At 54.8% G+C, this 24787-nt stretch overlaps 9 protein-coding genes across 9 annotated transcripts; 7 read left to right on the top strand and 2 right to left on the bottom strand.

Moving 5' to 3' along the window:
- Positions 1-121: 121 nt before the first annotated feature.
- QC764_0059390 (uncharacterized protein) lies at positions 122-4330 on the bottom strand (the record flags this gene model as incomplete). The annotated part of the gene is made up of 1 exon (XM_062940492.1): positions 122-4330. One exon carries the CDS (start codon positions 4328-4330, stop codon positions 122-124), a length of 4209 nt encoding a protein of 1402 aa, XP_062802312.1.
- QC764_0059400 (uncharacterized protein) lies at positions 3345-3903 on the top strand (the record flags this gene model as incomplete). The annotated part of the gene is made up of 2 exons (XM_062940493.1): positions 3345-3415; positions 3489-3903. 2 exons carry the CDS (start codon positions 3345-3347, stop codon positions 3901-3903), a joined length of 486 nt encoding a protein of 161 aa, XP_062802313.1.
- Positions 4331-9245: 4915 nt separating the features above from the next.
- Positions 9246-12303, top strand: QC764_310740 (uncharacterized protein; the record flags this gene model as incomplete). Its single annotated transcript, XM_062946189.1, has 2 exons — positions 9246-9364; positions 9700-12303. The coding sequence occupies 2 exons, from the start codon at positions 9246-9248 to the stop codon at positions 11798-11800; spliced, it is 2220 nt and encodes a 739-aa protein (XP_062802311.1). The 3' UTR covers positions 11801-12303.
- A 139-nt stretch (positions 12304-12442) lies between these two features.
- On the top strand, positions 12443-14854 carry QC764_310750 (uncharacterized protein; the record flags this gene model as incomplete). Its single annotated transcript, XM_062946190.1, has 4 exons — positions 12443-12641; positions 12704-13364; positions 13416-13771; positions 13825-14854. Exons 2-4 carry the CDS (start codon positions 12849-12851, stop codon positions 14852-14854), a joined length of 1902 nt encoding a protein of 633 aa, XP_062802310.1. The 5' UTR covers positions 12443-12641; positions 12704-12848.
- Positions 14855-15224: 370 nt separating this feature from the next.
- Positions 15225-15979, top strand: ISA1 (Iron-sulfur assembly protein 1; the record flags this gene model as incomplete). The annotated part of the gene is made up of 2 exons (XM_062946191.1): positions 15225-15882; positions 15942-15979. 2 exons carry the CDS (start codon positions 15225-15227, stop codon positions 15977-15979), a joined length of 696 nt encoding a protein of 231 aa, XP_062802309.1.
- A 660-nt stretch (positions 15980-16639) lies between these two features.
- On the top strand, positions 16640-18352 carry MGS1 (DNA-dependent ATPase mgs1; the record flags this gene model as incomplete). The annotated part of the gene is made up of 1 exon (XM_062946192.1): positions 16640-18352. The coding sequence occupies one exon, from the start codon at positions 16640-16642 to the stop codon at positions 18350-18352; it is 1713 nt and encodes a 570-aa protein (XP_062802308.1).
- Positions 18353-19873: 1521 nt separating this feature from the next.
- On the top strand, positions 19874-20799 carry QC764_310780 (uncharacterized protein; the record flags this gene model as incomplete). The annotated part of the gene is made up of 2 exons (XM_062946193.1): positions 19874-20136; positions 20220-20799. The coding sequence occupies 2 exons, from the start codon at positions 19874-19876 to the stop codon at positions 20515-20517; spliced, it is 561 nt and encodes a 186-aa protein (XP_062802307.1). The 3' UTR covers positions 20518-20799.
- A 49-nt stretch (positions 20800-20848) lies between these two features.
- On the bottom strand, positions 20849-24638 carry QC764_310790 (uncharacterized protein). Its single transcript, XM_062946194.1, has 2 exons — positions 21689-24638; positions 20849-21634 (listed from the first exon to the last, which is right to left on the bottom strand). The coding sequence occupies exons 1-2, from the start codon at positions 22416-22418 to the stop codon at positions 21219-21221; spliced, it is 1146 nt and encodes a 381-aa protein (XP_062802305.1). The 5' UTR covers positions 22419-24638; the 3' UTR covers positions 20849-21218.
- Positions 23247-24614, top strand: QC764_310800 (uncharacterized protein; the record flags this gene model as incomplete). The annotated part of the gene is made up of 1 exon (XM_062946195.1): positions 23247-24614. The coding sequence occupies one exon, from the start codon at positions 23247-23249 to the stop codon at positions 24612-24614; it is 1368 nt and encodes a 455-aa protein (XP_062802306.1).
- Positions 24639-24787: the final 149 nt, after the last annotated feature.

The following is a 24787-nucleotide window of genomic DNA, read 5'->3' as shown; positions in this document are numbered from 1 at the left end:
ACAGAAGCCCAGCCCCCCCAAATGCTATGCTATGCTCTAATCAAGTAGCAATACCAGCTTTTTGCTTGTACCAACAAAATTTTCCATGATCCAAAATTCTATCCAAAGACCTAAGACCTGTTCACGGCAACACGCCTTGCCGCCAGCGCTCCACCATATCAACCTGTCCCACTTGGCCCACTTGGCCAGGTACTTGCATCCCGTATCCACCCCCATAAACACCATTCATCGGAATGCCACCACCATGCATCATTGGTTGTTGCGGCGTCAGCAAGCTCAGGTTGCTGCCGTTGCCGTAGCCTAGGCTCATCCCAGCAGCGCCGGCCTGGCCCACAGCGTGCCCCCCCATTCCGTTGTTGAACATGCCATTCATGTATCCGCCACTCCTGCCCCCAGACGAGACGGCAACCAGACTTGTGGGCATCTGAGCTCGGAGCGCTGCCATTCGGAGTTCTTGCTCCTGCTGCACCCTCATTGCTTCGGCCTCCCGGTTCAGGCGCGCTTGCTCGAGGGGGTTCATGTGACCCATGGGGGTATCGATGGGATGAGCACCAAGCATGTTGGCCATGGAGAGCGGGCGGGCTTGAGGGTTGGCTTGCAGGCCGCTCACGCTTGGGAAAAGTCCAACGGGCGTAGCAGCACGAGGTGGATATATGCCGCCTCCAGCAGCCATCTCGCGCTCCCGTGCCTCTCTCTCGGCTTGTAGTCTGCGTCTTCGCTGGCCCAACGTCTCTTCTTCCTCGGGCACATCCACCACCGCGGCAGCCTCATTGCTCACTCCTTTGCTCTTGGCGTCGGCAGCCTCCTCGTCGGCGCCGCCAAACTGGCTGAGAAGCTCGGCCGAGAACATGCCGCTGACAGGACGGGTGCGCGGCAAAAGGTTTTCGGCTGCCAGTCGTGCTTTGCGGGCAGCCAGCGTCTCCCCCTCCACCTCAGGATCACTCTCGTCTGCGTTGGCGCCCATCATGGAGACTGGTCGTTCTTCTTGGGGAAGCTGAAGATTGAGCCTCGACTGGGATCGCATACCCATCAACCCAATGGGAGCGCCGTTTGTTTGTGTGAGCGGCATGTGGCTCATTCGCTTCTGAATAAGGTCCAGAGACAACGGAACATGGCCGCTGTCTCTGCCCTGCAACCTCTCGCGGCGGCGACTGAGGGGCTCGTTGTCTTCGATTTCCCGACGCTCCATCAAGCCAAGGGGGCGATTCACCTCGCTCATGAGAGCGCCAATGTCCATGGTTGACCTGTTGGTTCCGTCACCAGTGGCCTTGGCAAGCGCCAGCATGCCCAGCGGCACGTCCTCGTCGTCCATGTCGGAGCCTTGATACGGATTGGCGCTTGGGTCCTCCCAGGCGAGATTAACACGCTTGCCCTTCCTGGTCTTCTGTTCCACCTGAGCAACAGCGTCCAGTTCAAGAAGAGTGGTGCCGTGCTGGCCGCGGGGAAGCTGGGTGCCGTCCTTGACTCGCTGCTGATTCTGGCGCTTCCGGATCTGCAACTCTGCGAGCAGCGTCGTGGGCGGGCCTCTGTAGACAGACCTTTCGTTCTCACTAGACTCGTCGCTGGATTGTTCACTGGACTCTTCGTCGGCACCCGGGGCGAGGGGGTTGGGAGACTGCAGAGGGCCATCGCCGGGTGAACGATCACCATTTCGTCTGATCCGCTCGTCATCGTCATCGCTGTCGTCGTCATCGTCTCTGCTCGGGAAAAGGGAAAACCGACTAGATCTCTTCTTCGGTTCGTTCTCGTAGTCAAGCAGAGCCGAGCTCGAGTTCCTTTTGACAAGTGTCTTTCGTTTTGGCTTGGCCACCACCTCCTCCACAGGCTCTGCGTCGGACTTCTTGGGCGGCTTCTTTAATTTGCGCTTCTTCTCAGTCCCATACACCTCATCACCCAAGGCCCCGGCAAAGGCGTGGTCGGTAAAAGCGCTGACGGGCGCAGCGGCCGAGGCGTCGAGGATACTGTCGAGCGTCGCCATGGCAGATCCGTCCTTGACCTCAATCTTGGGGAGATGGGTAGAGGGCAGCTCGAAAAAGGCGCTTGCACGGAGCTGCGGTGGCAAGCCGTCCAATACAGTCGCCCGGGATTTGCGGTTGTCGGTCAAGCGTTGAGGACGACGGAATTCTCGTTGCTCTTCCACAACAGGGGCAGCCGGATGGATGGTGCTCGCCTCGGACGCGTGCCTGGAGTGGCCCGAAGCAAGGGCGGGCGCTTGTGGTGGCGCCAGCTCGTCGGCATTTGATGTCTGGGGAGCGTAATCTCCGCCGAGGAGTTCCGGCATGAGGGGCACGTTGTGCTGGCTACCTCCGCCCACAGTATGAGTCGGATCAGGAAGCCACACCCGTGATTCCCGCGTTGTCACCATCGGCATCGCACTCATAACCTGGGACCGCCTCGCGGTTCTGGGTCCCGCCTTGGGCTTTTTGGACAGCTTTGGTGGCAGATTGAGCATGGCGGGGACCGGAGCTGGGTAGTAGAGCATCTGCTGCCCGGTAGATGGGTCAAAGTACGATGTCGGGCGGGGCCCCAACGAAGTGTTGATGCCATGGTGCTGCGGTTGCTGTTGTGACCGAGGCGGAGGCAGCTCAGGCTCCTGGTGAGGCACAAACTGGTCGGCTTCGGGGTCACAGTGGACGCCGTCAAAGTCACCAAACGCTGTCTGAGCTTGATCAAACGTGGTAACGGAAGCGGCCGTCGTTGGTCTTCTCGCCTGGTCATTATTCTGGTCCCAATACTGCGAGTACTGGTCGGGCTGGTGGAGCTGCAGCCGCGGGGCGGGATCATCCAGAAAGGTTTGGTTCTCATTCTGGGGTGTGCGCGCTCCTTCCCCTTCATCGGCAAACTCTGGCTCGATATATTGGTGGGCACTCGCTAGTATGCGCCTCTCCTCCTCCTCGTCGTTGTCCGGCACTCCCAGGTCGGCTCGGTCCATGGCATCCCGCGTCAGGGCTGTTGGGTGTTCCAGTTCGGCAATCTCGGCAAGGGACAGCTTGCTGGCTGCACTTCTCGTTGACGCTTTTCCTGGTCCACTCCGAGACATGAATGGAAAGTCCTCGCCGTTGTCTAGGCTAGACGAAAGCGCAACGGACTCCGGAGCTGGCAAGCCACTGGAGCTGGCCTTGCTGCCAGCGCGGAGACGGGCCGACGCGCCAGACAAGGAATGTTGGGGACTCATGACATAACCGCCAAAACGGGCTGCGTTGTTCGTTTCCACCACCGAGTTCTTTCTGCTTCCGAGATGCAATGCCGAACCAGACTCGGAACCAGCTGAGGTACCACTCGCACGTTGAAGAATCGACGACTTCCGACTCTCGGACCGCTTGAGCTCGTTGTGCTCTTCGCGAATGGCGACTTCGATGGAACTGGTCATGGACAGGCGCTCGGCCGTGGCTTCGAGGGCGGCAATGTTGCCGAGGTAGGCGCCCGACTGCGATCGCTTGTTGAGGTCTGGGGTGGGGTGTGTCAGGCTGATGCTCGCGGTGGAAGAGGTTCGGGGCAATGGCGATTCGATCGAGGTGGTGGGAGAAGGAATTGTCGAGGGAGTCGGTCGGATCAGGGGCGTCTGGGCCGTCACTGAAATCGGGGAGCAGATCGGGGACTCAGGGGCGGCCTTCGCATTTTGCGCTGGGGGGTCGGGATTTGAGCATGCAGCGGTTGTCTGCGGCACGATGGTCGTATCGGTGGCGCCAACAGCCCCGCCAAGACTGGACCCCAGGTGTTGCTGGTGCTGGTGCTGGTGCTGGCTTGCGTCTGTCAGGTCTGCATTTGGAGCTGGCGATGTTGTCCTTGACACCGGACCGAGAGACGGGCGAAGACTGGCACTGCTCTTTTTGGCCGCCAGTTCTCGTTCTTTCTCAACCACTGCCGCGTGCAGGGCTTCAAACGATTGGACCATGGAGCTGACAACCGTCACGCCCCGGCCAGCTGCCGTGGCACTGGACGTGCTGCTGACACTGTTGCTTCTGCCAATGGCACTGCCCACCTGCAGAAACGTTTCGCCTCTGGAAGTGTTGGAGGTGCTCAGCATCGATTCGTGTTCGAGGGAGAAGGACGACTTTTTTCTCAGCAGGCGGTCGGTGGCCGAGTGGTCCGACAGGTAATCGCTTTCGTTCATGGAGAGGGGAGTAAACGTCTTTTCGGCCAAGCTCGCATGGGCCATGGGATTGGGCGACTGGGCGGGCGAGGCCAGGCTGGTCGAGGTGGACTGCGACGTTGGCGAGAGGCGCGAGGCGAAGGAATCTGGGGAAAACGGCGGGCGCTGGCCGTGTTGATCAGGCGTGTCGTCATCAGCCTGGCCGGCCGGCAGAGTGTTATATTTTGACGCCGCCATGGTGGACGAGGACGAGCATGGACAGAACGGCGCGTATTGCTCTGCTCCCGTCGCTCTAGGCTACCCTTAGTGTGCCACGGTTGGTCGCCGTTCTGCAAAGAGCCCGCCTAGTGCAATGTAGGATTCGGTGTCGGTCGCTTTTCGTGCGCTTGTGTCGTGTGTCCTCGTCGGCAGAAACGTTGTCCTCGAGGCCGACTGATGGAACGGCAAGCAGTCTATCATATCCTAGGTTCTAGGTAGGTATAAGATGATGCAGTAGGAAAGAAAAAGGGCAGGGCGGGATCTGGTGTTTCTAAACAAAGCAGCCCGTCGTCGGTTCCTGGGCTTATTTCATTTTAATCTCATCTATCAAAGGGATCCTGGTTCGCGAATCCAGTTTGGCGGAGCGTTGAAGTCTTGGGCTTGTGTCACTGTGGGCCGCGAATCAGCGATCCTGTTTTTTGACCTGCATCACCACAACCACCGCAACCATTGTCTCTGCCAGACCCAAGCTTATCGGCCCAGAGTTGCACCACGACCCTCGCCGAGACGGGCGTTCGGCAAGCTGTATCGACCAGCGGTCCGTGATGCTGACCCGAGAGAGTTCCAAAGACTTTCAGGTACCCGTCATCAGGAGACCACTTCGTGTTCTCGAACATGCAAAATGGGGCTGTTCTTTATTGCATTTCCATCACTCCCAATTTTAGCCTTTTCCCGTTGTTCCGCCGCCAGGGACTCCCCTGAATACGGTGCCACTGGTGCCCACCGTTCAGCTCATTTGCCCATCTTGCTGGCCCCGCCTGGCATCCAGGAGACGACGGGGAGAAACTTGGCTGCCGAGATGTTCTTTTGTCGGGCTCGCGAGCCGTGGTTGGCCAGGGGCATGAGGAGAGATAGGTAACGGGCATTCGCCGCCGTCTTGCATTGGCCGAACCAGACACGCGACATGACGGCCAGACTGGCACGACATGCTCCCCTCTCTCGACAGCAAAGTTGTGTGTAGTAGATAGCTGTCTTGGCCGTCAAAGCTCAAGACCCTGGCGATGGACATCTCGAGATCCTCCACTCATAGTCCATATCATATGCCGTCCGCTTATCGTGACCCACCCCCTGACATCTTTGCAGCCGTGTCACAGCATTTTCCACGCTGTCTTTCTTGTCGACAAAAACACAGCAGCAATGCGAGGACTTGCAGCTTTATCCAGCCGAACCAACATCTCTACTCTTGGCATCAGCCAGCAGGCCTCGCCGTCATCCGCTGCCACGCGACATTCGGGAGAGATTCTCTTGGCACAGCCAGGGGCTGACCCCCATGCCTAGGTTCCCAGAGTCTGGGAAGCTGCCAGGCGTTCCCGGAATCGTGCTCGTGATCGAAGACGCATCCGAGCGTGTCTGGAGCCGCGTTTCAATCGACAACCAGGACCAGCATATCTTTCTGTGGTTTTTCAGAGACGTTTCCGGGTGGTAGGGTTGCAGCTGTCACAAGGCCTTGGACGGTGCCCCCACGGACCCTTGAGAGATCGCGCGCGTTGAACGTGGCAGCGTCAACGTCGGTAGATAGCAAGGCTTGGACCAACCATTCAATCATCCGTTACATTGCAATCTCTCAACCGCTTGAGACATTAACGCCCAACCCGGCCCATTTTCGATAGCGGTTGAGCACTCTCAACGAATCCAAGTCGGCTTATCTCTTGGTTGACCACCCATGATTCAGCCTCAGGCGCACAAGACTGCTGCTCCCAGTACGCATATTGCTTGCAAGACAGCTGTAGATGAAGGGTGGTTCTTCCACGGGTGATTGCATCAGCCAATGTGGTCATGATCATCCCTCCTCTCCGACGTCAAATCTTCGACTCTTCTACTAGTCTTCTACTAGAGGTGATTGTGTTGTCACTACTTGTATTGAAACAACGGTAGCATGGCTGATAACCTTGACAGTCCGCTCGTTGTAACTTTGGAAAAGGAGTGAGGTCATGAGAACACACTTTCGTAGCCTTCATGATACACAAATTCATGCTGTATATACTATCCTTCGCGTAATGGTGTCACCGCATTTGACAATCCTATCTATCCGACGCCGGGAAGCACGCCTCCTGAGTCCTCTTGGTCCACAAAGTTCATCTGATCTCCTTTCCCGTCGACGCCATCTTTCCATCCTCATTTCCAACCCATATGTGTCTGACGCAGTATGACTGTGGCGTCTGTGGTATCGTCCTGATGAACCATTGTAATGCCGGACACTGAATTCAGGTTGAGTAGAGGGAATGCTCGCCAGGTCTGAACAAGTCATAGTCGTTTGAAACTGTGATAAGAATTTTAACCAGCGCACTTATCACTACGCCGCGTAGATGTGCATAGGCCGAAGACCTTCTGCATGAGAAGAGAACAGGCTTCTCTTGTATTCCCGATCTGATAGGAAGTGGTGGTTGTGGCTGAGTAGTTCAGTGCGCACTGTGGTCGCATCTTCAAACCGACATTCGTGTCTTTGTGGCACTCTGTCTGGGTGGCAGTAAATGCGGAGGATCATCACATATCTAGGTAATCCATACTTGAAAAGTGAAACCACTCCAGAGTAGCAGCCTCTAGGCAGTCGAGTCAACCTGCCTTGGTGATTGGTCTTGAAGTATCACGAACGACTCGAGAGGAGTTCAAGACAGGATGACATAGCCAAGTGCCCTGAACAGCGCATCGATAACGATACATTCGAAAAGTCTCGAGATACTATTTCCCGTTTTGTTCATAGTATTGATCGCACATCGTCAACAACACTCTTCTCACTCCAAGACATCATGCCTACCTAGGTACCTAGATTGGAGTCTCTTGTAATACGCAAAAAAAAACGGAGAGCCATACGACGTAACACGTTGATGGGCACCGTTACGAGAAGCTAGGCTCACAGCATGTGAGTCAGCCATGATTATTCAATGCATCTCGAATACCTTTCCTATCATGTTACATTAACCCCCGAATAAACGAGACTGCTTTTTGGGAGAACGCTCAATGATGCCATCTACATAGATCGTAAACCGAGTTGATGGACTTCTGAAGATAACGAAAGTCCCCGAAGAGGCAGCTTTAGGGAGTCATGTCCTGAGAGGCGATTACACGCTGGGGTCTCTATATTTCTGTGTACTTGTCTTCTCAATGACACTCGCTCCAGAGAGACCAAGCCATCGGGCCTTGATGGTGGAATGTAAATATGATATATCCGCATAGCATTAGTACGTCCCGTGTCGGCCATAATCCGTGTCAGGTATGCCGTCTTCCCGGCCAGGCGTCATCATAAACGACAGGGGACGTGAGATAACAACCAACTGTTTAACGCCATTTGCCACTTCCCCGCAAAATGCCAGAAGACGATCTCGTAGCGGCCAAGAGTCTGGGGTAAGAAGCGGGTTTTCTGGGCTGAGGTCATTGGTTTGCGGATACTACATATGCTACTGGCCGCTCGCTGCTTCTACATTGGACATGTTGCTTACTCAGAGGCGAGAAAGTGTCTGCGTCCCAGTGCTCCGTATGGAGATCCAAGGGGATAACCGGAGTATATCAGGACACCCGACCCCGTGGACGCCATCCTGCCGATTGGGCCAGCCGGAGTGTAATGGAGGAACTGCGAAAAGTGGTCTGTGGGGTCAAACTGTTGTTGGTGACCTAAGGAGGGAGGTGTGCAGTGTCTATATGCCCGGCAGGGGATGCTGCATAAGTTCCCTTGCATCATCTCCAATAAGAGACAGCCACAAGAAAATCTGGCCCAGTCACGGGAAGGTCTTTCACTGCGTGTGGCTGACCAAATGGCAGTGTTGTCTGGCGGCATCGTGACATTGGCGAACATGAGATGAACATATTGTTCTTGGGGGCTTGGGTAGGTAGGTACACTACTTGAAGTGTGTGAGCTGTCGTTTTGTAGTGTTAGTCGGCTATCGGCGATCGGGACTTGGTGAAGGTAAGCTCTCTTGGCTGGTGGCGGTTGAGGACCCTTCCACCCTTCCAACCGGACAGGGGTATTAAAGTTAGCGAGGGTGGGCGGTGTGGTTGGTGTCAAGAAACGGGCGACTCTGTGTGGGGGTTGCACCCCCGCGCGGGTTTATCTCACCTCAGATGTCACGAGTCTAGAGACCAAGGGTGATGGACGGGCGAAAGACTGTCTCCTCTCACGTCGAAACTGGCAGTAAATTTTCCAAGCCGACTTCTGGGCTGTGTTGCGTGATTTCGAGTTTCTTGACAACCAGAGTTGCCCACCGCTCACGGGCTCGGGTTTTGATAGTGGAGCGTCACCCAATAGTGCCCGTTGAAATGGAGGCGGGTTTTTCTAGCGGCTTGGTCCCTGAAGCCACCAGCATGGTACCGAACAGAGGACGGGAAGTCCTCGAGACTCGCCGAAGGGTAAAGGACTGGCGAGCCAAGGCTGGGTGAAGCCAGCGCACCCTCACCGACTTGGACCCTGAAAATGACCATTTCCATTCCGTAAAGGCTGTGACGGGCACCGGACGGGCACTTGCGTCACTTGACCGAAAAAGTCAAAAACATGCGCTGGCCTGTAGGGAGCTGAGCCGACACCGCCTACCTAGGGAGACAGAACGGTGAGTCTACTTTGTACTTTGTTAGATGTTGTCAAAGGAGATCTCCTTAGTTCTTTGTGGACCCTGATGATCAGTCCCTTTGAGTGCGCCAGGGCTTGTGAACGTTATTGCTCTCCAGTTCCCAGGTTGATGAGCCAACAGCAGTCAAAAAAGATGCGATTACCGGTGGATGATGTCAGGCTTCAAGCTCGCAAGGCAGGACGACATGGATAGAGACTGCAGCTCGCACCCCGCTGTTTGCTTGATCTCAGGTGCTGGATTTGGGGTGCATCTGTACAGTGACGGTGTGCGAACGATAAGCATACGGTGCGGATGGCCAAGTGTGTGGCAGCTGTGGCTTGAAATACGCCCGGCCAATGGATCACGCGGGTCCGGCTGAGTTCCGCAGTGGCTTCTTCGCACAGTGCAGCGACATGGGCAATGCCCCACCATTCATCCCACTCTGGGGTCTCCCGCCCACTTTCTGCCAGCTGCGGTAAGCGCTGGTGTTGGCTGCGTGGCTGCTGCTATCGTGGCCCACGCACCACGGACATCGCTCCAGCAATGTTGCAATACCCGCCTCAGCTCTTGTGACCGCCTCCTCCGAATCCTCGCATCCCTCTGCCGACTCGCCCCCGCTCACGGCATACAAATCAAGTTGGAAGCCGTCTGGGTGTGCCGCGCCGCTGGCCTGTTCTTGTGCCAGAGCTTCATGATTCACGACGGGACCTGAAGTCATCCAACATTCCCCAAACGTGGTTGGTGGGTGCGCCCTCCTGCCCTCCTGCCCTCCTGTTTCCCTTGACCGTCAAGACTAACTCGATAGCCCAGTAGAGTACTGAACGCATGGTGTAACTCCACCCGGTGGTTCCAATCAGAACCTGTAATGGCCAACACCAAAGATCGGCCGGGGCCAAAGTTCGCACCCAAGTTGATAGAGACCACCTTTGAACGCTATCGAAAGTCCATACCGCCCAACGAGCTGACCCCGAGTCCATCCCCGAGGTCGCCATCACCACCTCCGCGGGAGCGACGCAAGTTTGCGCCGCAACTGGTAGAGTCCTCGGTCCGAAGATCTAGGCGAGTCGGAGACGAAGGCCCAGCCACCCGTCCGACAGACAGGACAGATATCACACCCTACACAAATCACATTTACGCCCCCAAGCCCCGAAGGAAACGAAGCCATGGATCCATCCCAGCAAGCCCCGAGAGACAGAGGGCTCATGCCCGGCGCGAATCGTGTGATGATGAGATTGCCGGCCCCTTGTTTGATCTCGTGGCCCGCGATGCTCAAAGGAAGCTCCAGGACATTGCCATGAGCGCGTTCCCCAACAGCGGCCAGCGCATAGGCGGTGCCGAACATTTCTATGTCAGGGAGGGGTCAGAAGACGACGGGCCCCGCGGGAGGCCTTTGACGAGGGGCCCATGGAATCCCATGCACTCGAGACGCAACTCGTCCGAGGAGGACATTAGCTGGGCCTTCAAGGAGATGCAAGAGCATGCGCAAATGGTGAATGCCCACAAGCAGCGTGAAATGAGTCGGATAGACACGTTGGACCTGGACAAGATGAGCATTGATGTCCCTAGCGATGCCATAGATTTGACGAGCAGACAAAGGTCGTCCATAGCCAACTCTCCCCTGTGGAGGCCACGGCCGTCATCAGGCTCGCTGGTGGCCATTGGAGAGACTCATATGCCCTTGCTCCGTGCTGAGTCGCCTCTGCCGCCCACTGGAGAGAGTCGCATGCCCAACATGGAGCCAGACTCTCCCCCGGTCCGACCCATCGGCGAGAGCTTCATGCCGTACATACCCTCGGCGCCTGCTGGCAAGGCTGGCGACATGCCTTATGTCCCGGCCTCGCATATACCTCCGGAAACATCTTTTGGGCACCATGCACCTTTCAACCCCTACGGCCAAGAAAGAGACATGTCCCTGGAGAGGGCGAGGGCCGCCCATCGGTTGCGACTGAAAAAATCACCTCCCATGCTCGGCCAGGATCTAACGTTTAGAAAGTGCCCGTCCCCGAAGCAGACCAAGCTGGAGCCGGATCATTTGTGGGATCTGGAGACGGGAACGACGCTGGAGGACCAGCACCGTGACCCGACAGAACAGCATGGCCTCTGGCGCGGTTACTGCTACACGAGCAACCAAAACGAAAAGATTGCTCATGTGGACAGGCCGCTGATGATCACGACGCCCATGCCCGACGCAAGCAACACAGATCCATTTGACCGAGCTTTTGGAACTGCTCCGGTCGAACTAAGCGAGGAGCCGACGCCGGTTGGTTCGAGGGCCGAAAGTCTGCATATCCCAGGAGGAGGCTCTATTCAGCTCCAAAAGAAACCACATTCGGCGAATGGGAGTCTGGTCATTCCCGAGCACCGAACCAAGAACAACGCACCCAAGGGCCTTCACATGCTCCACAACCTGCATAACCTGGACGAGAAACTGAAGCAAGAGAAGGCTGTGGCTGACCTCGAGGAGAAGATTGCCGCCGAGTTTGATGACAAGTTTGTAACGCAGGTGTACAATTATTTGTCTCTTGGATACCCGGCCACGGCTAGGCTCTACGATGAGGAGCTGAGCAAGATCAGCCGGATTCCCGTGGAGGAACTGGAAAGGGACGACGACGCCATCATGGAGGATCTATGGGGCGCAGAAGCCCACAGCAATTCTCAATCCTCTGGCTCGCAGTCCCAGAACAGTGAGGACTCTGGCCCGAGAAGGGCGGACGGGAAGAGGATCAAGGCCACCGGACATATCATGCTCGATAGCGAAGAGCAGGACAATGTCAAGGAGGAGGACAGGTGTCCAAGATGGAAGGCGCTGAAGCTCTACATCTATGAGTGGGCCCGGCAACATCCGGACCTGAACGCCATCAGCCCCTTGGCCTGGGGTGTGCGCGAGCGGAGGGGAAGCTGGGGGATTTGACTTTTCTTCTTTGCTTTCCCTGGGGCGTTTAATAGCGGGCTGTTTTTTCCTACATCTAACCCAGCACTCACATTTCGAGTTTACAATCCTTTACTCTCTTTCTCATAGCCTAGGCATTTTGGAATATTCACTAGCGACACTTTTGTTTTGAGCTTGCTGTTATCTCTTTGCCGGGGGGAAATGGGTCGGTGGCGGCTACGATCTGTCCTTTCAACATCTTTGGGCCTTTTGTGGTGGTAGAGGTTCGGCACAAACTGCCATGTGGATTAAACAGAAACAGCAATGGCGGCTTGTTGCCACTGGGCATGGTATACACAAGAATTCTACGGGGATAGACGTACTGTAGCAACAAAAAAAGGTGCGTGTATGTATCCAAACGGACGTGGAGGTGGCGGAGAAAAGAACAAGGAGACTGATCGGACATGGTCGGATAAGTTTGACAGTTCTGGTAAACATGGTCATATATTGAGTCTAATTCTTCACTGGCTTGTCTTCAGCCCTATGAGAATGAGGCGGTTGTCGATTGTTTCGCCCGCACTGTCCCGTCACCGCCAAGAAGCGCCCCAAAGTAGCAGCCCCACCTAACTGACGCGCACTGTGTTCTCCGTTTCTTTGATGACGGAGACAGGGAGCCAGATTGGCGGGTTCCCGACCGAACGCGACGCTGTCCCGAATCCCGACCCCAACCACGACCGCTCGTACCCCAATTCTCGACCGACCACAACCGAGTTGACTGCGGGAAGTTATATGTAAACCCATGGAGCCTTCTCCCCTAACACACCAGCCCCGGCCCGAGGTTTTCCAGCCCAAAATCGTCCGGCTCTATGAAGCCCTATTCAAGGTTCGTCCGCAGCGGTGGGTGCCTGGTGAGGAACAACAGCTGACACTTGTCCCGGTTCACAGGTTAGCCCCGAGTGACCGAATTATCAGACGCAGAGGTTGACAGACTGTGTACTAAAAGGACGATGAAGATGCACCGGCCGAAAAGCCCGAAGGCTTCTGGAAGGAGTTCTTTCTCCTGCGGCCCGACCGCGCCAGCTTGAAGCGCATGCTCGACGAGACCCCAGTCGGCGATTTACTCCATCTGTCGACCCAGACAAGGCAACTATTCATCAAGGCGGTACAGGCGTTGCGACGACCATATGGAGTCGGGGATCTGCATGCACTCGACACCTTGTCCACGTTCATGACTTGCGTGCTTGCAAAACGGTACACAAACCCGAGCTCGGATATCATTGAGGTTTTGGCCGGGCTGGATCAGATCGATACCGTGTTTGGGGATTTTGTCGCAGCGCTGGAGGGCCTCATACGCAATGGAAGGGGCCCAGGGGTAGAGTGTTGCCCACATGGGGTTGGTCATGCGCAGGACAAAAGGCAGCCGGCGGATGGACAGGAACCACAGCAGCAGCAGCAGCAGCAGCCAAAGGGGAAATCCAACTGCACTTATACAGCCGATTTGCAGCAACGGGCGGTGGAACTGGCGCTCGCCGTGTCCTCGGGGGCGTATCAAACGAGCTTGCTCACGTACTTTATTCAGAGGGATCTGTTCCCAGCGATAATAGGCGTATGTTACTAAACCCCTGATGTGAAAGGGCCGTGATGCTGACCGAGACAGTGTATTCAATCACAATCTTCACTGGAAACTTCTGGCGACGAGACGAGGATCACGAGGCCGTTCATGCTGCTTGGACTGCTGGCCAACTACAACAAGTTTGAGTTTCAGAACCCTTATCAAATGCGCTTGAACGATTTTGTCAACGAGCGGGTCATCAAGGATATCGTCAAGGGCGTGGGCAAGACGTGCCAGAAGCTCCGGGATCAGTATATCGATGTCCAAGAAGACCTACCAGAAGGATGGACGCTGGCCAACACGCTCAACAAGATTGGGCTAGGGGCTATTGCGCCAGGGGGAAAGCCTCCGCCCAAACCGGTCTACGACGCAGACACTGCCAAAAGAATGTTTGCCGAGCTGTGAGTGCACGTCTGTTTCTGGTTGTGGGAAAATATTGCTAATGATCTTGTAGGCCGGGAGAGGAAGCTGCCGTCTTGCTTGCCACATATGATTTTTCTCACGCCAACAAGCTGTTCAGTCTGGAGCTGGTGACCGGTGCCCCAAGGTCGGAAAAGGGGGAAGATTCCCCGTTTGCAAACTTCATTTCTCTCACGTCTTACCTCCTCCAGCACGCCCACCTCTCCCAGAGAACAACCTTGTATTGTCACCTCAACCTGATGGTGTTCCGGTTACTAATTGAGGACCCTGTCCTATGCAAAAGGATGTGTTCAGACGAAAGCAAAGTGCCGGTGAGGCTTTGCCGGCAACGATCCACTTATTTGCCGCTGGTGCGGTCCGAGAGAGTGATTGCCACAGCTGTCATGGACACCATGATTGACGCCATCAACCACAATCTGCGACGCAGACTGGACGTCGGCCTCTACACGCTGTGTGTCGGCATTCTGCTGCGAATCATTAGCTACATGTCCCGGTCGCGAACACGGCTGCAGTACCACTGGGCTGACCTGTTTCGGTCTCTACTCAGCCTGATCCGATTCCTGACAACATATGCCTCTGATCTCAAGGGGCTGAGTCACATCAACACGCTGTTGGATCATGTAGTCAATTTGCTCGCCTTGGGACTGTCGGCCGGTGAGACATTCTTACCCACACCGGCAGCGTACGACGATCTGTTTTACAAGGTTGTCGAAACGGGGGAGGTGCTGGTGAAGTTTAGAGATACCTACGGGCTGGCCAACAGGGCGAGCAACTCCATCGATACGCTTGTCAGCGTCAGTGTCCACTACAAGGAGATGCTGGGAACTGATGGATCCAAAGCGGCCAAGGGCAAGAGAACCGGGGGGCAGTTGACCAGTCTGCAAGTGGCCGAGGTGATCAAGCAGGGCTACGAGACGCTCAGCATCCAGGCAAAGGAGGGGTTGGATAGCTGGGAAAAGTACAGAGAGGCGGATGAGCGGACGCTGCTGAAGAAGATGGGAAGGCAGGCGGTAGGAGACGTGGGGGCGCTGATTTCAAGGTTACCATGGCGTAACCGAGTTTGAAGAATGGGTCAATTGGATGGCGTTACGGTTGTGGGAGCTGAGTATACCATACTGTCTACTGTTTTGATCTGGTCAAGTCTTGCTTTGAGAATATTCAATTCACTTGTTGTTGTCGACAGGGCCCGTGCGTCTTGAATGCATTCCAAATGCACGATCGTTGATTGGCTGGGCAGAATCAGTGTCGGCTGGGCTCTTGGCGTCATGTCATCACTCCGGCTGATTGATCAGAAGTTGTCGGTTGCTGCTTCGCATTTGCCGCTTCACCGAAGTTGACAAATGCCCATCTCTGCGACGCAATTCCCATGCTGCCATAACCTCACCCTCGCCAAACCTGCGAATACCCTCGAGATATCTTTTTCCCAACTTCAGAATGAACGCGTCTAGTTTACTAGCCAGCAGAGCGGCGTGTCTAGCTTGCCGCCGCAGCTTCTTTCGAAGCAGCAACCAACAACGTCAGTTCTCGTCGACGCCGGCCCAGCTCGCCGCTGCTTTTCAGTCCTACTCGTTACCTTCTCACCCACCCCCGGCGCCGCGCAATGCCACGGCTCCTGATACCTCCATCACACACAATGTTCAGTCCCCCGCGTTGCCGAGAGTACACGAGACCCGGCCGCCGAAAGAGCCGCAGGCGCCTCTAGACCCAGCCTCGTCGCTCCCCGAGAGAGAAGCCCAGCAGTCCAAGTCAAATACACAGCTATCAGCGCCATCGCCAAGGCCGCGGTCCAAGTTGCGCGCTCCCCGAAAGGCGGCAATGAAGCTCACTCCTGCCGCCGTAGACCACCTACGCGCGCTTCTCGACCAGCCGGACCCGAAGCTCATCAAGGTCGGTGTGCGCAACAGGGGGTGCTCTGGATTGGCGTATCATCTCGAGTTCGTGGAGAAGCCTGGGGCTTTTGACGAGACGGTTGAGCAAGACGGAGTCAAGGTGTTGATTGACAGCAAAGCACTCTTCAGCATTATCGGGAGCGAGATGGACTGGATAGAGGACAAGCTTAGCCAACGTTTTGTTTTCCGGAACCCCAACATCAGTGAGTCTTTTTTGCCTGCGCTTTTAGTCGACCTGAGCGCACATGCTAACAGCAAGCAGAGGAGCAGTGTGGATGTGGCGAGTCGTTCATGGTATAATGCTGGTGGTCAAGAGACATGGAAGGTTACCTGGGGTGGATCTCCGATTTGCTTTTACATACACCATTAGACCCCGGGAGTCATGGCAGACATGTACAAAACCGTTGCATCAGATTGGGCGTTTGGCTAGGCGTTTGTTGTTTCCTGGGACTCTGTTTAAAATTCGAACTGGAACATGAACAGTCTTTTCAAGACTATTGGCATTTGGAATACAGCATACTGACAAGGCACGCCCTGAGCCGTTTCTTTTGTGCATACTTCTTGTAGAGCATCATATGTATTAATTTCTTTGTCTACCATCGTTCATCAATTGCGCGGATGTTTCTTTTGAAAAAGATATCATCATCGGCCGCGGCATAAAACGGGCAATCTGCCCCACACCGCCGAACCAAAGCGGCGGAACTTCCAGAAACACGTTTTGCAGGGGCCTCTCTGGACCGTCCCGCACTGAGCCCCCAGATCGCGTCTCCCAGATTCATTAAACCTTCTTGCCCCAAGACGCGCCGCCATCGCCATTCTGTACGCCCTCTTTTGGTGGTTTGCCTCACCCTCGATCGCAGTACAGCGCAAGACTCAACTTGTCACAGTCGTATAGTGATCATTTTCGCCACTCTTTTCTACCAAAGTAGTCACTGCATTCTGCCTCTCGAGAACGACAGGATGGTCGTTTGCCCCATTTGCCAGCGGGGCGTCAAGACGCTCGAAATCAATAGCCACATCGACTCTGGCTGCCAGACCTTCCTTCTCGACGACCAAGCCACCGACCAGCCATCTTCTCCACCAAGCCACACTCAATCCCAGCCGCCATCAACCCAGCAAAAGAAGCGAACCGCCGCCGATTTTTTTGCAACCCCAGCTGCGAAACGGCAGGCCATCACCAATGGATCAGCCGCCTCGACACCACGGCCCGTCAACGGTTTTGGGATAAAAACCAACAATGGCAACAAGGGCGGACAAAAGAGGACCTGGGATGAAGCTAATAGCTCACCAACTGCGGACAACAGACCAGTAGGGGCCGAGACGAGCACACTCTCGACAAACGGCACGGCTGAGCGAGATCCCGGTGCTGCCCCTCTCTCGAAGCGATCCAAGACCCATCGAGCCGCCCCCTTGGCCGAGCGAATGCGGCCCGACTCCCTCGACGATGTGTTTGGGCAAGACTTGGTTGGGCCCAACGGGGTGCTGAGGTCTCTGATCGAAACAGACCGAGTGCCATCCATGATATTATGGGGAGGTTCGGGGACAGGCAAGACGACGATAGCACGGTGCATCGCCCGGCGAGTGGGCAGCAGGTTTATTGAGCTCAATGCCACCAGCACCGGCGTCTCCGAGGTCAAAAAGTTCTTTGCCGAAGCAGCCAACGAGCTTAACTTGACGGGGAGAAAGACCATCATATTTTGCGACGAGATTCACAGGTTTAGCAAGTCTCAGCAGGATGTGTTTTTGAAGCCTGTGGAAGCGGGGACAATCACATTGATCGGGGCCACAACAGAAAACCCCAGTTTCAAGGTTCAGGCGGCGTTGTTGAGTCGGTGCAGGACATTTACACTGGCATCGCTTACGAGGGAGGATCTGCAGAGGATATTGGTCAGGGCAATACAGGCCGAGATTGTGGAGGAGGGGATAGAGCTCAGCCCCCTGATTGATGAGGAGCTGTTGGCGTACCTGTCGGCCTTTGCGGATGGAGATGCCAGGACCGCGCTGAATTTGTTGGAACTGGCCCTGTCTCTGACGACGAGACCACAAGGGGGAGGGGAGGCTCCATTGACGAAAGAGGACATCAAGGCTGCGCTGACCAAGACGTTGGTGTACGATCGGGCGGGTGATCAGCACTACGATACCATTTCTGCTTTTCACAAGGCTGTCCGAGGGTCAGATTCCGATGCGGCATTGTATTATCTGGCGAGGATGCTGCAGTCGGGAGAGGATCCGTTGTTTATTGCGCGAAGAATGGTGGTGATTGCATCGGAAGATGTCGGCCTGGCAGACAACTCACTCCTGCCATTGGCCACGGCGACTTACACGGCCACACAACAGATTGGTATGCCCGAGGCCAGGATTCCTCTGGCACACTGCACCGTGGCGCTGTGCTTGGCCCCCAAGAGCACGCGAGCGTATAGGGCACTGAACAATGCATTTTCGGCTCTCAAGGAGCCCGGTGTGGCCAGTCTTCCGGTTCCGCTGCACTTGAGAAACGCACCCACCAGGCTGATGAAGGATTTGGGGTACGGTGCCGAGTACAAGTATCCTCCCAATTACAAAGATGGAAAGGTGAGGCAAGAGTATCTGCCTGAGGAATTGAGGGGGAGGAGGTTTCTGGAGGATAGAGATTTGGGGACAGAGGTGGATCCGGATGTCGAGATGGAGGGGTGAATATTGGATATCGTGGGAGAGTAATACCGCAGCCTTCCGTGTCTGGATAAACATTGATGCTTGTTTACTTGGGAAGCAACTGTTCTGCGTCCTTGTTTATTAGATTCCAGATTTGGCCTGGTGGTGAGGCGCATTTCGGTCAGCCCGGTTTGATCATCGAACTGTATTGGTTTCCATGAGCGGGCTGTCTATTAGGCTAGGCCCGTGAAACTTTGGCCATGTCACCCACAAAGCCTGCTGAGACAGAAAGCTTCGAAATGTATCTGATGTTCAAACTCACCTCCAACGCGCCCACTTGCAGCCTGGGTTGCAAAACTGTTCCGAGTCCTGACCATGTATGCCACGCCAACTGTCAGCTGACCCTAGATGTTGATCTTCTAGCAGTCACACCACAACAATGGGCAGTCCTCAAGGAGAAAGGACAAGGCCGTCTAGATGCAACAAGGGGGTGGTATCACATCTGGGATGTCCTCTTTTCCAGGACACCAGCGGCCGCCCTGTATTCATTACGACAAAGCATCCGAATTAGCTGAACGTGTGTCGGAGTAACGCACGCTCTTTTCTCAGCAAAGGTTTATTCAGCAGAAAATCAATGAGGCTCTTCAGGTGTCAAGCCCGTGTGATCCAAACCATACCTATTTCACCGCCATTTTCAACTGTTTTCAAGATGTGCTGGATGACTTTGAACAAAGGTTGAAACAAGGCTCAACTTTCCAGCAGCAACCAAGCCACCGCAATCAACGCCCCGCCTGTTCCCGCACGGCTGCATTTCCGTCAATCCCTTCGGCAGCTTATGCCTCTTATGTGGCTGATTCCTTCCTGTTGTCACCAGGATTCCAACTCAAACCTGTACTTTCAACTGCAAACATGCAGGCTGCCAGCCTGTCATTGGCTACAGGGACGTCGATGTTCTGGTTGGATAGCATTTGTTTCCCTGGCATCTCAGCTGGCGGTGAAATGGACGCGAAACAGGGCATGCAGGTGGATCGGAGTCGACGTTGGGCTGGGCAGTATACTGGCATAACGGTGGAAGCTGGGATGCTGGAGAGGTACAAAATCAGCTACGAGATGAGAAGAAGAAAAATCAAGGATTTCGTTCCTCGCATGGAAAAAGAATGTGAATCTCAGCGTGCAATAATTGTTGAGGGACCAGGTTTCCAGGACAAGACCAGTAGAAGAGACACGGGAAAGTATAGTCAAGAAGTCTCAACGAATCGCAGTCAGACGTTAAAGCATGAAAATACCTTTGTAAAATCCCGCTTGCCCAAAGCGCGTGGTAGCCCTGACACCTTGCTGAAGTCCCGAATCGATGATAATACTTTGACATTCAGAACCGGGCAGGTAATCCTAAAGATTTGCAACGAAAGACCCACCCATGGCTGAATGAGAATCAGTCCAGAGAGGTGGGACTGGACCCTGTCTGGTGTGCTAGATCCGAATGCCTCGCTCTTACCCTACTTACGACAAAATATCATCAGACCGCAGTCACACCTGGCACTCAATGTTGAGCGTATGGTAGGCATGCCACAGGTCTGCCCCCAGCTTCCATATCTCTGGTTGTTGTTCGGAAACCCATTTCCACTTGAACAACCCGCAAGACCTGACATTCCCTTTTCCAAAACTCCGCAGCATTTCCCAGAGACAAACATCAACAACAACAACCCAGAACATTGGATCCAGCTACCAGAATCAATGAATTGGAGTGGAGAAAAGGCGCCGGTCTTGTCTTCCCTACCGAATTTACCCACCCGTCTGCTTCAGCAACCCCTACCGACTTATTTAAGGTTTTTCGGCTGAAAAATGGTCTCCTCAAGTAAGTTCCCCCTGAACAGGGTGATATTATGCTGGCTAAAATGCAATCTCGCAGATACGTTCACCGGACTGATGCCTTCACCGCCCTGATCTTCATCGCTGGCACATGTCTCGACCGTCGCACACCGGACCCAAAGGCAGGCTGGGCCCTTGGACATGCCCGCGCGCCCGATTACCCAAAATTGTCTCTGCTCGCATGGAAAGGAAGGGGCCTTTTGGCGACGATGGCTCCCAGACCAGCAACCGGGCGGAGCTTCGCGCTGCGTTTTGAATTCGGACCCAACGAAGAAGGTTTCCGCACACTTGTCATCGCTGTCAATTCCAAGTATGTGGTTGAGGGCTCTACCACATGAGCCGAAACTTGGATCGAAAAGCAATGGAAAACGAGCAAGGGGGAGGACGTTGCGAACAGGGATTTATGGGAGGCATTGTTGGTTGAGATTGAAGAAAGCCAAGGAGAGGAACATGGCTGTTCAATTTTGGAAGGTCTCGAAAGAGTGGAATGTGGATGCTCATGATGCTGCAATGAAGGCTACCGAACAACCGGCGGCTGATAGTTTTCAGGACCAGATTTAGATCTCTACGTCTCCAGGGAATTAGAATTCAGCGTAGCCTTGAGGTGGATGGTACCTGCCCTCATGTCAACATTCCAATCAGCGGCTTATAAAAGTCACAAGGACGCAGCGCACTCAATATGCATCATTGCAGGTGGTTTTATACCACATTTAGATAGCATATTGCCCATAAAAGAATTGTCCATTAGCCAAGCTACGAATCGTATATTCCCTCCATCTTCAACCAGTGACTGGGACAGCATGCCATCTTCTGAATGATCCATGCCCGGGAACAGAAAACAAAGCTCTTGATAGAGACAGACATGGGCAAGCATGGAGAAGAGCCAAAAACCCCACGGACGCAGTCACGTACGCCGCCACCTTCTCCTGCCTCCACGGTGAGGTCTTGCCGATAGTGACAATCACGGCTGTGAAAGGACCGTAGCAGTACGAGTTACACAAGTCGTCGGCCTGGTCATGCTTTTGCAATTTCCACCCACCTACTGCCATGCTCCAGCTCCCTTGACTTTGACAGGCACCTTTAACAACCTCATGCCGGAGTCGTTTTGACTTGGCAATCTTCCAGCTCTCACATTCACCTGTAGACTCTCATGCAGCAGTCTTGGGGCAGCCAGATGCTCGTCTCTTTCCTTTCTCATCTTGACAAATTCCTCTTCAGTTACGCCATCTCTCAGGTGCTTGTTCTTCTGGCGGTGCTCGCCAACGGTGACAAATGGCACAGGCTCTCTCAAACCATCGGGTGGATAGTCATGCCCGGTCCAGATCTTGACATTATCAGGCAGAGACAAGATCTTACGGGCTGACTGATACAAGGCGTGGGCCGATCCGCCGGGAAAATCACACCTTGCCGTGCCAATGTCAGTGTGGAAGATGGAGTCTCCGCAAAAAATATTGTCTGGGCATCCAAGTTAGCAGGGTTCTTTACGTCGAAAGGGAAAAGGAGACAGACCTCCGATCTTGTATCCCAAATGATCTGGGGTGTGGCCGGGAAGATGCAGGGCTTTTGCCTTTAACGTTCCAATAGAAAACTCTTCATCGTCCTCGAACAGTTTGTCGAAAACACCTTCATACTCTTTGGCGTCGATCCCATATCTCTGCCCAAACAAGGTCTGTACCTGTCCAATCCGCTTGCCGATGCCCACGGGGGGTTTCAGGTCCTGCTGCTTGACCAGCTGCCGTTGGAGGTAAAAGGAAGCAGTCAAGTGATCGGCATGGGCGTGGGTCTCTAGAATGCGCACGATCCTGTATCCCTTTTCACGGACCAAAGACAGGAGGCCGTCAGCCGTGGTGGTGGTAATGGTGGTGCTGCACTTGTCGTAGTCCAAAACAGGGTCGATAATGACTGCGTCCTTGGTCACTGGATCGACGACTAGATATTGAAAAGTGCCAGTTCTCTGTTCAAAGACTGGATGAATGGTAGGTTCTGACGGAGCAGGGGGAGTAGCTGAAGAGTAGGTCTTGCGTAGTAGACATTGAGACAGTCGAGGTGGATTTTGAGATTGTCGACAACAGGGTCTCCCTGCCGCCGCTCGGTGGAAAGACCGACGTTGAGAGTGGTAGAAAAGTTGGGTGCGTGGAAGTCGAAGCGAAGAAATGACCAGGGGGGTGAGGAGCAGGCGGCTGGTCGCCTGGCATCTGATGGCGTTTTCAACGCATTGCTGTACCTGAAGGGTGTTCATGGTGGTCTCGGTGAGCGTGGGTGAGGGCAAGGACAACACACTGATCAGTGGGGATGGGAGTCGGTCTGTTTAAGCTTTGTGTATGACAAGTGTTGCAGGGATGTTGCAGACGCCGGCCTACTGGGCATTACCGGGAGGCAAGAAACATGGGGGTTAAGCTGGGAATCCTGGCCCGTGATATCGCCGTCAGTCCATCGTGGCACCACCTCCGGGTGACTTACAGCGGCCCGGCAACTGGTGGTCTGTGCTGCCGGCGTCGCTGTCTATCGGCCATCGTCAACGGCGACATCAAGAAATCATCGTCGTCGACGCCAGCTTGTTGATATGATGAAGAAAAGAGAAGCCACTTCACTCACTGATTGATCTCGCCATATTCAGCTTTTTCTCCTTAGAAACCGTTTTTCAGCACCACGATGCCCATCATCCGCCGAGTTCCGACGCCGCCGACTGCCACCGACAGCCGTAGAGACGGCGATTATTGCAACGCTGTGACTAACCGGGTGGCTCGGCCCGGGAGAAAAATTTCATCGGATGTGTGGAATGTCTGTTTTCGCCGACCGAGTACCATGGGAGGAAGAGAAACTTGCTCACCCGGTGGCCGAGTCATCACAAGTGCAGTCAACTCGATCGGCGACAAGAAAAGTTTCACAGCTCCGGGACTCGGCGACTTGCTCCACATTTGGCCGTCTCCGCTGGGTAATTCGCTCACGCTCGAGCACACCATTTCAGCTCTTTGTCCTCCATCTCATTCAGCACGCACCTCTCCTGTTCCTGGATCTGAGATCTCAGACCTCCGTTTGACAGACATCCCGTCATCACCATCCCAACATGTCCAGCAGTCAACTATTAGTCACCACAGCAGCCTGTGCTGCCCGCCGCTCAGTCATCACGCAACTGGCCCCGGCTGCCGTGCGCACTTTTGCGAGTGTCGCCAATGTCACCCCCACCACCAGAAATCACAAGGTCGTCGTTGTCGGCGGTGGTTCAGCTGGTCTGACCATCAGCCACCAGCTCCTGCGCAAGGGGAAATTCTCCCAAGACGACATTGCGATTGTCGACCCGGCAGAATGGCATCACTACCAGCCCGGATGGACCCTGGTGGGCGGCGGTCTCAAGAATAAGGAGCAGCTCAGGAAACCACTCAAGAGTTTGATCGATCCCAAGCTGCGATTCTACAATACAGAGTTGTCATCCTTCTCGCCAGATTCCAACACTGTCACTCTCGACAACGGTGACAAGCTCACCTATGAGCATCTCGTCGTGGTGCCCGGAATCAAGGTCGACTTCAACAGCATCAAGGGGCTTCATGATGCCCTCTCCAACCCAGATTCGGGCGTCTCCTCCATCTACGGCTACGACACGTGCGACAAGGCGGATCGCACCATCAAGGCTCTCAAGGGCGGCCAGGCCATTTTCACCCAGCCGATGGGTATTGTCAAGTGCGCCGGCGCTCCTCAAAAGATCATGTGGCTTGCCCTTGATCACTGGAAGAAATCCGGTCTTTACGACCCAGCAAACCCCTCGTCATCGCCCATCCACATCACATTCGCGACCGGTCTTCCCGTCATGTTTGGCGTTCCCAAGTACTCTGCCGTGCTGGAAAAGCTGCGGAAAGAGAGAGGAGTAGAGGGACTGTTTGCGCATGATCTGGTCGAAATCAACGGCAACGATGCCGTGTTTAGCCATGGCGAGAACCAGAAGCTCACCCGCAAGTTTGACCTGATGCACGTCACTCCCAAGATGGGCGCTCACGCCTTTGTCAAATCCAGTCCTCTTGCCAACGAGGCTGGGTTTGTCGATGTCGACGAAGAGACGCTCCGGCACAAAAAGTGGAAGAATGTGTGGAGTGCCGGAGATGCTTCCAGTTTGCCCACGTCCAAGACGGCCGCAGCCATCACGGCGCAAGCGCCGGTTCTGGTCAAGAATGTGCTGAGGTCAATGAGGGGCAAGGAGGCGGACGAGGAGTATGACGGCTACACATCGTGCCCGCTGTTGACAGAGTACGGCAAGGTGCTGCTGGCCGAGTTCAAGTACGGCGGCGTACCCAAGGAGACGTTTGGAAAGGCGCTGAGGATTGACCAGGCGGTGCCGAGACGGGCATTTTATCACTTGAAGAAGGACTTTTTTCCTTGGGTATACTACAAATATATGGTTAAAGGCACCTGGGGCGGTCCCAAGGGCTGGCTCAGAGATTAATTAATTGACAAATTATGCTTCCCATTGCTTGGCGCGCCCACTTATAAACCACCTTCTGGATCGGGCCTTGATTATGTCATCTGAATGGGACGTTGAACAACATACCTGCCGTCCTCGGATGCTAGACCCGGCTTTCCCTTCCGGGCAGGAGATTGTCGATCCGAACCTTAAAA

This window comes from Podospora pseudoanserina, chromosome 3, assembly GCF_035222485.1.
Source record: "Podospora pseudoanserina strain CBS 124.78 chromosome 3, whole genome shotgun sequence".
Lineage (NCBI taxonomy): Eukaryota > Fungi > Ascomycota > Sordariomycetes > Sordariales > Podosporaceae > Podospora > Podospora pseudoanserina.
This window is presented reverse-complemented; position numbering and strand designations above follow the sequence as displayed.